The following is a 14,237-nucleotide window of genomic DNA, read 5'->3' as shown; positions in this document are numbered from 1 at the left end:
CTGAGAGAGGGAGGGAGAGAGAGAGAGAGAGAGAGAGAGAGAGAGAGAGAGAGAGAGAGAGAGAGAGAGAGAGAGAGAGAGAGAGAGAGAGAGAGAGAGAGAGAGAGAGAGAGAGAGAGAGAGAGAGAGAGAGAGAGAGAGAGAGAGAGAGAGAGAGAGAGAGAGAGAGAGAGAGAGAGAGAGAGAGAGAGAGCTAGATACGGGAGTTAACGGCAAGGGGGGTCTTGGTCGCGTGCCGGTTTGGCGGCAAACTAAGGCCCGCTGCTTGATTCACCTTTCCCACAGCCGCCGCGGGCACGCGTTCAGGAGTTCCTGTCAAGGTTCCGGATATTTACGTATGTGTTTCCTGCGCCTTGGAAAAAGGCATCCCGGATGTACTGTCCAGAAAGCTTGTGCCTCTAGACCCCGACTGGCCACAAATTAAAAAAGACCCTGTCAAATTATTACAAAAGAAGAGGCTGATGGTGAAATTTGATGCATAAACTTGGAAAATTGTCGCATTCGAAACTAATTCTATCGCAGCGGTATACGGTTCTACAATTTTTACACTAACGAAATATAAGGTGCTTCAAACTTTCGTAAGCATCCACCTGTATAGTACAGTTCGTAACCTGCACTGACATATTTTTGAATTCTTGAGGATCAGTCGATCACAATTTCAAAATTGTCCAAATACATTTTGTTCCGTATAAGAATACTCAACCAATGCAGGATAGCGAGTGTTTATTGCGAACTGACCCAGCGGGATGCACGGGAGAACGTAATTCTCGGCTGGATTTTTCACAAACGATTATCACTCCATTTCGCAACCGTTGCTGTCTCTCCGCTGATTATTACTGGCAAACGCCCTTGATGAAGTTGGACAACGAGTGAACGATAAATCAATGAAATAAAATGATGGTGGCAACCGCATCGAAGGCGGGGGTGTTTTGTCGGCGCTTTATCCAGTTGTCACAATCTCAGCAGTAAATTTCCGATAAGGAAATGGGGCTATGCATATAAAACAAGGCGTATGTGTATAGGTATAGGTGGGTAAATGCATGTGTATATTGGCACCATCCATCGCGGAGCCCCGAAACTCCATTTGGCAGTGGCATACATCGGGTCAATTTAGAATTTGCACCCTTGGCTGGCCGCAGGGTTGGCAGTGATGTATGGTGAGCGCGGCGGCCAAGAATACTGACCGCTTCTGCGTGCAGAGCGCCGCTTTTCCTTTCCATCTACAGGTCTTTTCCAAACCGTGTACCGGGAAGCGATCATTCCTGAATCGAAGCTTCGAATAAGGAATGCCGTCAGCTTCTTGCATCGGTCGTGCACGTAGTTTCGCAGGGGCCACGGCCGGAGAAGGGGATATCTAACCACCCCAAGACGCGACCTATTTGAATATGAGAAATTTGAAATTCGGCCAACGTAGCGGCGGACAGTGATTGCCACGTTTGGTAAGCCGGTCACGCCGCTTTCTCGCGTCATACCCGTCAAAAACCTGCATCCTCGTGCCTAGAGCGGTTCTCCCACCACCCCTCCGAAAAACTAGCAGCAGAATTCCTTCTATGGTGCTTTTTTTGTGCCGGCCTTTTTTTTTTTTTTTTATTTTGTCCATCACTATGCACGAAGGTGGATGTTTTAATTAGATTTGTCTTTCCCGTAGAGTAAACTGTAAACTGTATGTATTTTAATATGTATTTTCACATGCCGGCTTCGTCACCAACAGGTGGAAATATTACGTTACGTACTCTACGACGAGGTCTCTGTTAATAATCCATGTAAGTCAAAGTCGGATCACATTATTATCGATGCCGATAGACGAAGACAAGTTTTCAGTTACAATCAGTGGATGTGTACCTACACCTACCGAAACATTTCATCATCCACCCTGCATAACACAGCCACTCGATCTGTTCTTTACAAGCACATGCAGCGCACCCGTAATCTGATCGGAAAGGAGTCGGTAAGGTCGAAAGAACGTCGACTGTCCCGATTTGAAATGCAGTGAGTTGGATAGAAGTTGGCATCCGCTTAGCCATCGTTCGCGGTCAGAGGTGAGTGCATAGACAAGATAGGAGGAGGTATCGGTCAACTGCGTGAAAAGAGATGAGATTCGCGAAGGACGTTGCACAGCTGAGAGCTTTTTGATCAATGGTTAATGTCGCTTCCGACGAATGAGCGAACAACGAACATGCGCCGAGCATCGTCATGACCTTACAATCGCCTGTTTTTGATATAACCATAGAAATGAAATATAATAAATTATATACATATAAATATTTTTTTGTTTGTTATTTTTATATATACACAGACACACGCACACACACACACACACTCGGGAAATGGAAAGCACTGCAGGGATTCGATAAGCCGAGGGCATTTCACACTCGAGTTGAGATTCTATCGCACATCGCGAAGGAGGCGTCGGCGCCGTCACCGTCGCGTTATTTAACCGTCTGAGTTCGCAACCCCTGGATCACACCACGCTACACCTATACCATGATACAAGAGCCTGGGCTTGGACTGCAGGGTGCTCGTCGTCCCGTAAAAACCTCTTTCTCTCCTGGTATTATATGCGTGTATGTATGTACAATACCTATGTACGTATAACTAGGCGTCTGTTAGTACACGGACGAAAATGTTAGGAGGGATGCATCACTGGACTAACTGTAGTTGTACGAGCCATTGATAGACGAAGTGGCAGAGGAGGATCGCGACACACGTTGTAACGATGTTAAACACATCTGGTATATGCATACACGCTTGTGGTGCGCGTATCCGGTTGGGCGTACAACGTTCGTCCAATAATCTATAGAGGAATGTAGATACTTTTCATTGGTCGGAATTTTTACTGATACTTGAAATTAAGACAGCTTTAATTTTGATTCTACTCATACCGCGTATGTTGAACATTATTTAAGTTGGTTCTCTAAGACGCTGCACCCCTTAAAATTGGCGATCACTGTGAATAACGTGAGACATGGATATCTTTACGAAGTCATATCACTATATGTTAAAATCGTACATATCAACGCAAATGAATAGTGCTAATTCATAATGTTAAACGCCTCTTGTAAAATTTGGGGATCGTGTACGTCAGAGAGCTGCACAAAGGGCGTTCCAAACCATCGTAAACTGCGCGCCATGACTACCGCCGTTTGAAATTTTCAAGGAGAGTATCAGACCTCCGGATCATGGATTTTGCTAAAGCATGTAGGTGTGTTTTTTTTTTTTTTTTGGCTCGAAATACAAAACTTGTAATGTCCGTCCGTTAGGCCTTCCTTTGCTCAGTTTACAAAAGATCATGATGTCGAAAATTTTAAACTTTGCTGTGGCGCTGGAATAATAATATACATATAGGTTTACACTTGAATATATAAGAGTATGTCATCGAAACCGGAATAGAGGATAATGAAATTTAATATTTAAGGCAAAACTACCCCACAGGTTTTTTCTATCATGGCATTTCGTTCATCAAACAGTTGATTTAATCAGGGGCCGTCCATTAATCACGTGAGGCTTGAAAGGGGAAGGGGGGGTTGACAAAAATCACGAAATGTCACAAGGGGGGGGGGGGGGGGGGTGTAATAAGATATCACGTGTATTTATTTTTTCATTATTAACCTTTCTATCTAGACATTTTTATCATGGTCCTTAATATCAGAATAAGATAAGATTATATTTTATATCTGTACTTAGGATAATATTCTAAGATGTTCTGAAAAATTTTAGATTTTTTTTAGATACTAAAAATACACGTGATGTTGGGTGGGGGGTGGGGGGCTAGTCTTAAACCTCACCACGTATCACCAAGGGGGAGGGGGGGTTGAAAAATGCTTAAAAAAAGATCACGTAATTAATGGACGGCCCCTCAGTGTGAAACGAGGTCGAGAGAAGCCTAATGGATGAAAATACATATCAGCTCTATACTTTGAGCCAAAGAAACAGTCCCAAAAGTTTCAGCTGAGTCCGCGATTCGGAGATCTGACACTCTTTTCATTAGTACGCTGTAAGGCATTATAAGTTGAAAGAAAAAAAAACACGATCTGCAACGCTTCATAATTCCAAAATAATTATTTTATCTCACGGTTGCTCGGCATGCGAAGTCGTCACCGTTAGTCATTAGCGTCTTTGATGAAATTTACACACAGAATTCTTCATGTAAAAACGAAAATGTCAAGCCCAGATTGAGGGAGGGCGTGCATTTAGTTCACGGGATACGGCCGAGTTAAGAAAGACAAGAAAAAAAAATTTGATTTAAGAGGTGGAAAAAAATTAGCGGGTCAAAAAAATATTCTGCGGCGTAGGAATTTTACGGCCTGAGCTCAAATTCTAGAACAAGATTTCGACTTGGTATTGTCATTTTGTTTATTTTTTGTTTTTATACCAGTATTCGGTATTTTAAATTACTTTTCCCGTATCCCCGAAAGTAAATGCAAGCCTATCTTTACCCTGGGCTCACAATTTTTATTGTTTTGCAGTGTTGCACGGGTCTTATCTAAATTTATTACGGCTAAAAGTGATTTCCCTAATCAAGCGATTACTGGAAAAGTCATTTTTTTCGTTATAACTAAAACTTTGCAAATCATGTTTTTTCGCGACGTCCCATAACGTACTAAGAGGAGAATAAAATTAAGAATGGCGAGGTTCATGGCCAGCTCAAAATGATTCTGAATTCCCTATGTCTGGAATCTACTTTCAATATGTAACAGAGGGATACAGACATACGATTCTTCGAATCATCTAAAAATTTCGTTCCAAGAGTCATTGGAACAAAAATTACGAAATTTCACCCGACACTTACCGGGTGTTTTCGGTGAAAGGTCGCAACGCGAACGATGTGTCGCCGGCAGATGGGCAACCGAGGTCATATCTTAGGTACACCCGGGTGTCCCCGATTCTGACCCTTGTAAGTTTGGGTAGTCATAAATTAAGTTGGCATCGGTAGCGTCCAATTAATTACATTGGAAGAGTCAACAGCGCGACTAGCCGAAGCGGCGTTTTAGCGAAACTTGACTCGCGATTCTGGAAACGGCCTCACGCCACACGAGTTGTAAAGATTAACCCCAACGATGTTTCAAAATTCAATAAATAACGTTATTACCGTGAAGTGAATGGGTAGACGCTACTGATGACGATGTATGATGAAACTTCGGTTGCTTATCCGCTGCCGACACATCGTTCGAGTCCGGGACCCTTCACCGAAAACTCCCGTAATGAATATTTGAGCGCCAGACGCATAGGTTCTTGATTGCTTTTGCAATTTTTACTTGGCCATCTCTTTGAGCTTCGACACCCTTCAAGGCAATATTTCGCAGTATAATACGAGTTCGAGAAGCGAGTTTGTTACCGAAATATTGTTCACCTGTCAATTTCATTGGAAAGGAAGATCATGTGTCTCGCTCATTGCTAATCGCAATGCTAAGATTAATGATGCATCACTATGCAATTGAAGGCCAAAAGTACAGGTTTTCAGCTCAGAACCGAATTTATAGATTCCTTGATAAGGCTGTGAGAAATTTGATTTGTGTTGGCACAGTTTGCGGATGCAGAGTGCAGCTGTTTCGATAGAGAGAAATGTCCGCCTAAAAAAAGTATGAGTCTCCTGTGGCACGTTTTGTTTCATTCGTTATTTTTCAACATGAGCCATGTATGTTGAATTGACAAAAATGCTTCCACTGATATTTTTACACGCTTAAAAACTATCCAAATTAATACGACTTACCTTCCGGCACTGAATAAACATTGAAAGCATTCTGTATTACGATGTTTCAGTGTTTCAACATTTTCGAATAGGGAATTCACAAGAATGCAAGCTGATTTGTCTTGAAATATGTTCAGAACGTGTGTTATTTTTCTAACTCCAAAAATAACAATTACACTTTTGTCGTTTGTCCGGCAAATTTTTTTATTTGATCCATACGTTACATTATGTACACGAATTTTATTTCATCTGCGGATTCTTCTCAGGAACGGCGAGCCGATGCGCCGTGTAAATGTATATTTAGGTGGGTAAACATGACTAAGTATTATGTACAACTGAAGGCAATTCGTCCTATTAGGCGAGAACCGTTGACGCTGAGTTTCCCCGAATGGCTTTACGCTTCTGCCGAAAGACCAGATCCACGTCTACCATTAGGACAGCTGCCGGCGGGACCCGTTCGTTTCTCACGTGTAATTGTTATCTTGCAAAACAAGGCTTCGTCTAGACGGGAATAATTGTGGCAAAAGAAGAACCTGACGGTCGTGGACACGAGAATTGTAAGCCCACGGAAACGTGATATACGTATAACATAGGTACAAAATTTCTAGAAAAACTTTTAGAAAGGTAGGGTATACCGTGGGTGGTTTTCATCCGATCGAATCGGCACCTGCGCGCCGATGGTTATCCGACCTGTCGACGATCTCTGTGACTTCAGCCGTTTTTCCACAACTTCATTATTGACATGTACAGTTCCAGGCGGCCGGGCTTGCATCCCACGTGAATCAATTATCAAGGGTCACCTCGTACTGAAAATTTTTTTCGGGCTATCGAATAAGTATTCGGACACCTTCGCGACCCGGTTTCTCTCGAGTAGGTACGTTTCACGTTAAACCAACAGGGGCTTTGCTTCTTGAATATTGAAGGTTACCTAAATTGAAATCATCCTAAGCCTTACAGTCTGTAGTCTGCTGCAGAAATATGAAAATCCGTACGTTTTCGTGCAACTCTACCGAAAACTAGAACCAGGTTTAGGAAATCTGGTAACTCGTTCAAGTTGTACTTGTCTGTTCATAAATTTTTTCGTTTCTTACAGGTGAGTTGCGTTATTGAGGAGGCAATTGCAACGCGACTTGATCTACACCTTCCCCATTAATTTGGGAGAAGTCGTAGTAATACACTTGATTAGTTCAGGGTGCGCAGGAAATAATTTCTGCGTGAAAACCGCGACATACCGGCGATGGATCTAGAATCGGAGAGTCGCAGTCGGCAGGTTCAGACAATATTCGATTTTATTTGAAATGTTATTGCAGGTTCGAGTGGCTCAAGAGATGTTTCGATTAGAAGTTATCGGAATCGGATCCGTAGATACCGGCATTTCGCAGCGATCAAAATACTTGGATATCGGTAGCCGGAAGTTGGTGATTCTTGAACGCGCACGGACTGTACGAAATCGCAGAGGTATGCCAGGAATTTCGTCAAGTTCCTGTACGGTCTCGATTCCAGTTTACTCGGCTTTTCGTGCGTTTAGCGATTCGAATCAATTAACACCCCGTTACCCGTGGTCGCACGTGCCACTCGGATGCGGACGTCGATGGAGGGGCGGTCCTCATCGAGGGACATCTGCAGACCCTCAACAATTCTGCAGTATAGGAGTGTGTTTGAGTTCACCATTTGTCGAATGCATACGCGTGTAACGTATACGTACCTGGCCTCAGGCTGCAACAGGCTGATGACTAATCATACCCCCGTCGGTTTTGTAAAGTATAACACTGCATGCATCGTCTTATACGCCAATTTCACCCAGAAAAATTCAACTCTACTCCCATTGCTCATTTTCTCAACTCCGCCTCTCATCATCGTTGCTCTTGTTCGCAATCGTCTCTCTTTCGTGTTCTTCAACATTGCGTCTTACTGTCTTACGCTCCTTCGGAGTCTGTAAACTAGCTCGTGGATTTCAGGGGCTGCTCCTAGAAGTAGTCGACCGACACGTGTAAGCCTTTTGTGTGGTGAATTTCGGCCGCTGCTGGAACACGCAATACCTGTGGACTCGGGGAATACCTGTACGCAGTAGGGATGAAACGGTAAAGTTTCCTTTTCTCAATCAGTCCTCCCTATACGCTGAGAAGTTGTATTCTGAAATCCCGCAAGGCCACCGATAAGAATTTTTATTTTACGGGATCGAGTCTTGACGCAGTTTCTACGTGAACGTCAAACTTTCACAGTTAAAAGTAATTTGAGGTGTTATAGTACTAACAATACATGTAACTCTTGGGTCATGCGTTATGTTCATTATGCAATGTAAAATACATATAGGTATGCATAATGTGATGTATAGGAAACATATGCGAACTGAAAATTGCATTTGATAATAAACGTCTTATAGTATAATAAATCTAGATAAATGCGAACTCGGCTGCTCTCGGGTGAAGTACCTCGGATTATAGATTGCAGAAAATCAGGTTACACGTAGAGCCAGAAAAAACACAACCAATTTCTGACTACCCACAACCGTATGATTCCATTCGAAGACTGTGAATTACAGAAATCCGGAATCAAATTTTTCAGCATACAGGGAAAACGACGATTTTGAAATGGAAATTTTCTTCACCCCGCTCCACTATGTAAGTAACAAAGGGGTGCAATCAAACCGTTGAAGTATATCAAGATAAGGACTGTGCACCAACTTTATCCGCGGTTCACCTACAAGTATGAATAATATGCCGAATGTAACCGTCTCCTTGGCACGTGATAAAGTATTAACATATACCTATCGGATTATAGCGCGGATTCGGCGTTATACGTATACCTATACTAGGTGGACGAGAAAACGTGTCGCGTGTGCGTGTATCCCCTTAAAATGTGTCCGCGGCGTGGGCATAAGTACGAGCTGGTAGGCGTGCGCGCGTGACGATCGAGAGTCGAGGGTCGAGAGTCGATAAAAATCCTCGAGTCCGCTGAAAGCCTCCAGCCTACCGTAACCACTTCTCTCGCGGGGTCCGAGTGGCTTCGTCCCCGAATACGAAATTTGAATTCTCACTGAACTGCGAACGAGCGAAGAAGGACGTGGCGCGGTGTTCCTACCAGGAGCGAGTCGATCGCACAGTCAGGAAGCGATCCGGGCCATTCAGAGCGGCGTTTAGGCACCGCGGGCGATGCCGAACGATTCGCTCACGTATGTATTTGAATATGAAAGTCGGCGCCCGCTTGGTTCACCGGCGTCAAGACGCCGCGTCGGGTGCACGTCGCATAGCTTGCCGATGCGAGAGGCGCGCGAGTCGCAGGGAATCGGGCTGAGGATGGAACAAGTGCCGTGGTATGCGTGCCCATCGCGTCCGGCGGAGTTTGCATTCGTATGAAATTCGCGACCGCGACCCACGCTCGGGTTCGCCCAACGCCCTCGCAGCTTCGCCCCTAGGATTATTACGAGGCGTTACAGCTAAATATTTCACTCGCTCGTCTTCGCATTAGTCACGATGACGTAACAATGCCTGCGTATCGGCTGCACGAATTTTATAACCTACGGGTGATTCTGTTCTACCATCTGACTTTTGCGAGGGAAAAGTACTATGGCCGGTTTCGAATTTGAAAATATAAAACTCGCTACTCCGCGTGAGATCACGGTGAAGCCATTCATGAAACCGTGCTCGGGAGATGCGCCCCACATTCTTGATCATCGTGTGGCGGCAGTCCGATAAATTTGTGGTGGTTCAACTTGCCAATAACTGCGCCGTTGCAGGTAGTTGGCAAATGCTAATAATGGTAAGATGAAATGATAATTACTACCACAGACGACCCTGTAACAGTGGAGAGCAATATCTATCTGCGGGTCATAATGGGGAAATTAGTTATGCCGAGAGCGTGTCGAACACCTGCTCATCGGATATGGTTTCACCGTGCGCATCGCCCTCCATCAGACCCGATACACCGACCCGCAACAACGGATGGACGGTATTGTATGACATATAATAATTCTATGCATATAGATGCGGTGGAAAACCTCCACCGCTCAAATCTTGGATATTCAAACCAAATAATATAATCACCAATGGTCCGTATTTTTACTCTGCATATGTCAATGACGATTATTAACGAGGCACAGCTGTGCCACAATATTGTCGGGTGGATTTCGAAGTGAAGATGTTCATTCTCGCATGATCATCGGTATATTTCGAGATTTTAATAAGAGTTCTGTTCTCGATTTTCCCATCGTTCGTATTCACACCGGGTCTTCATCGAGACCCGACTTCCTCTACGAACTACGTCTCCACAGAGACGTTTCGCTAGTCACGTTGCATTTACTTTATGCAGGGTAAAAAGCTGTTGCAGAAAATTCTAATATCATTCCCAATTGAATAGCCTATTTGTAATAGTTCACGATAATATCCCAGCAATCAAATTGTACGCGCATAATGCAGATGAATTTCTTTGTCCATTTTTTGAATCCTTCACCGATTTACTATTGTTTCGTTACAGAGGTCGTATCAACCGTTAGAGGGATGCACTCGAACGGAAATGTGCGGTAAAAAGTTTTCTGTACTGGGAAAAGCTTCGAAGAAAGATGGGCACCGCGGCGTAACAAGGAGTAAGTACCGAATATTGAGCCGAGTCTAATGAGAAGTCTTAGATATATTTGTTCGCAGGTCGCAAGCGTGTATCTCGAAAATCGATACGGTGATACAATACGCCGCGACTGTGCCGGACCGATTATAATTATCCGCATTAAAGCTGGTATATCGTGTCCTAATGTTGGAAATGTATATTTGGCAAATTGAAGTGAAAATACGCAAGTGGGGCGCGAGCAAAAAGAGTTTTCGTCTGGCGATGGCGTTATACAAAGGTGGTGGCAATATGCACCAGCGATCGGAACTGTGTCAAATTACAGAGTCCCGTGATATTAATGACTCCTAATGACGAGGGATGGGGACTCGGTCCTTTCGTGTCCGTACCTCTTCCACCTCGGATATTTCTGTTCTTCGCGGAGTACATGCCATGGTCACTCAGCGACGCGGTGTTGCACGGACAACAAATCCCAGAGTGGAGCAGCAAGGTTCGGACAAGGGAGTATAATATCGGAGACTCGGAAGATCACCCCGGGATCGGTCAGCCGCGACGAGCGAGAACCACGGCGCCGGGGGGCGGGAGGGGGAGACGAGGGGCCGAGCCCCGGCTTCAGGGAATACGCATTAAAATGAAATTACTAATTGAAGAACGCTAATAGCAATAAAACAAACGACCGCTGAATGCTATAAAGTAAAATACAGGTTCGCCATCCTCTCCTCCCCCTTCCTCCTTCGCTGCATTCTCCTTCCCTTGTCACTCGGTCGTTTCAACCTTGTTGTTCGGTTTGGTCTTGCCACGAGCCTGAGGAAATTGACGCGGCAACGGATGAACGCCAAACGATAATAAGTGTTGAGAAAGAATTCGATTTCTTTCGGGAGAATGCATGCAACACGTTGTGTAAATTTGTATACAGTTATTCGTCACTCCAAATTACTCGGCGAATCAATCTTACAATTTCATCGTCCCGTTCAAGTGGGAAATCAAGCTCATCCAGTATATACCGCGGGAGGGCACGAACGTAACAACACTGCTAACCTGGCTGATCCGTCTCCGTGACGGAGTGCCTGATTCAATAAAGAGAAAACAATAGAGAAGAATATTTCCAAGCCTAGGCTTGGCCAGCCTAGGATGACCCATACAGTTGACGAGTATTCAATGTTGGCCCCCTTCCAATTTTCCATCCCATAACTGGAGAACCGAGCTCGTAAAACGAATCACTAGTCTCGGCAGCATTCATGCGGCGGAGTGCCTTGCGCCAACAATTTGTCATTCGATCTGTAGTCCTTCGCGAGTGTTTCTAGCCGTTTAAGATCTGGACTTCACGTTTTCAGCTTAATCCCAGCTACTCCGTATGCAAAGCTTGGAATTTAGTCGGTAAATTTCTTCAAACTCGAATGACTACCTACGTGTAATTTTCTAAAATATATGAGTGTATCCGTAAGCAGCGATATGACGGTGCCCGAGAAACGCGGGGTGGGGGGGGGGGGGGGGGCAAGAATGCTCTATCGTCGCGAAAATGATCTCTTTCATGCAATTAGTTATACACAGATCTTTAGGAACAATAGTCTCCTGCCATCACGATGATTATTACATTTGCGGTTGTCGTCGTTGTTTCTCTTCTATTTTATCGCTTCACCGTTCTTTCGCATCTTCTCTTTCCCCGTCGTATAGTCTTGAAGGTATGTGAATGGGATATCCAATTTCACGTCTGAAATTATTTCGTTTCTTTGTGCGTACATGTCGACTATATCATCATTTCGAGTTTTATATTTCGAGTTTTATATTGATGACTTTTTTCAGAAGTATGAAAGTTCGCGGTGGGACATCCCTTACCAGCGCGGACCTTGTTTCGACAAATTGCTGTTCCGGTAGTTTTATGACTGACACGTGTATTTCGCTATAAATGTAACAAATACAAATGTGACGATCCGAGACGTTGTGCTGGAAGCGAAACTATGCAGCACATCCTGTTTTTGCAAATTTTCTACTCAACTCTGAGAAAACAATTGATGAAAGTGTGGTGAAATCACAGAATGTAAAATTAATCGAGTTTTATAAACGATGATCATCATTTCTACTGAATTTTCCGGATTTTTAGATAAAATGGAGTCCAATCGCAGTTCAAATTTACGTGCAACATCATTTAGCTTCAGCTGTCACGTAATTGAAGTGTCAAGTAAATTTGAAAGCTCATTATTTCTGTAAAATTTGTACTGCTCGTTCGGGCTCCTTTCCCCATTGTACTGACTAATCGGACAATTCGATTTTGCAGAAGTGAGTCAACAAACGTGATAATATACTTATACAGCGCGGGTTCCCAGTTCCATTCTCAAGTTTATTAAGACGTCATTGGACCTACCGCGATAAAAAGTGTTCAATTTAGACAAGGGCCAACGAAAGTTTAAGAAATGAATAAAGAGATCTCAACTCACCTTCAACGGACTGCGGTGACGCTGGTTCTGGCTCCTTATCGATCCGTCCTAATGCGTCGCTGGCTGAAACAAAAAATGTTAGGGTTTCTATACTTACAACAATAATTGTTGCTCTACAAGACCGCTCCGAGAGACATAGATAATACTACACGTACTACGCGGTTTTCTTCTAATTTTGTCGAACTTTCGATCCGCGATATCTCCTAAAACTATGCAATTCGTTTTCTTTGCGATCTTTTTCCTGCAATTTGTTCAATAATCCCAAGGCAACGATCATATTGATGTTCACTTTGATATTTTGTCGGTAGATGTAAATGGTATCAGGTTTATCAAGTAACTGTAAAACATCGATAGAGTATGTGACGAGGTGTAAACCAAAATTTATCATTGCACAGTACCATGAGAAGGAACCTGGTAGCGGGATGCTCTACCACTGCTCACAATATATCGCGAATGTGGCGCTAGAAGGGCGTAACTGAAAACCATCCTGCTGCCAGACGGGTGTATTATGGATTTTTAACATTGAACATAGAACTCCATAGAACAATAATTCACACGCATTGTGCCAGGAGAGCGTATGCTATAGTGTACAATTGCAATGATACTTGCTACCAAAAGGGCGTGAACAAAAAAAATTAAAAAGCGATGTTACACTCCCAATTCAGATTATTCATCACCAATGGACGTGCTATGGATGTTTAGGCTGGATATGCAACATCTTTTCTGGATGCGCATTTCAACTGGAAGCAAATTGGAAGTAATTCACTAAAATTCGAAATGTTCGCTAGCTGTTCATATACTAGAATTTTACTAGTTATCCGCGTAGACCTCCAATAGAGATCCAATGAATTTCGGGGTAAAGAAATCTCCACCTTCGGTACACAATATATTGATATCATTTATCCCTGTGTGGGAACAATAGAAAATATGAGAAATCACTATGTGCACATTCTTTTCCGCGGACTCAAACGAAAGGTCTCAGACCTGGTAATGTACACTAGGCTCTTGAAGACGGCCAAGTACTTGGATACCGAACGAATTCTAGAGCAAACATGTAAGCGATAAGAACTGAATCGCCAGGAGGTTATATAACAGCTCTGTTCTGACTAGCGAGAGAGGTGAACAGCCACGCGTCGGCTGGTGGCTGGTTGCAATACGACATGCGTATTCATGGACACCCAATTAATATTCTTCACTGGTTTTGTTTCAACCGCGGATTCAGCGTAGATTTCTGTGAATGTCCTCTAAAGAACCATCGGGGACACAGATCTTCCATGGAGGTGTCAATCCTGTATGGCCCTCTCAATAGATAGGGTATTCCATGTGGAGAACCTTTGGTATAGCGAGCGCTTCATGTTCTATTTGTTTTTTCAATCACACTTCGAGCAGAAGGACGTAACATCACTTTTTAATTTTTTCGGCCTACGCCCTCTTGGCAACCGGTGATAGTTCGATTCTAATTTCGCCGCTGAGAAGTTATATCCATGTATGTCTCGACGATACGGCAGCTAAAAAGTAAGTACGGCGCACGGCCGTTATTTGTTTCATGGTTTCCT

At 43.8% G+C, this 14,237-nt stretch overlaps 1 protein-coding gene across 2 annotated transcripts in view; it reads right to left on the bottom strand.

Annotated features, from left to right (window-relative positions):
* The window catches only part of LOC124300557 (uncharacterized), a 118,298-nt gene that overhangs the window by 16,723 nt on the left and 87,338 nt on the right, over nt 1-14,237 (bottom strand). For both annotated transcript variants that reach the window (XM_046754773.1, XM_046754774.1), the window contains exon 4: nt 12,682-12,744. In XM_046754773.1, coding sequence (XP_046610729.1) covers nt 12,682-12,744 — 63 coding nt within the window. The remainder of the gene's footprint in view (nt 1-12,681; nt 12,745-14,237) is intronic.

The sequence above is a fragment of the Neodiprion virginianus genome, chromosome 3 (assembly GCF_021901495.1).
Source record: "Neodiprion virginianus isolate iyNeoVirg1 chromosome 3, iyNeoVirg1.1, whole genome shotgun sequence".
Classification (NCBI taxonomy): Eukaryota; Metazoa; Arthropoda; class Insecta; order Hymenoptera; family Diprionidae; genus Neodiprion; species Neodiprion virginianus.
This window is presented reverse-complemented; position numbering and strand designations above follow the sequence as displayed.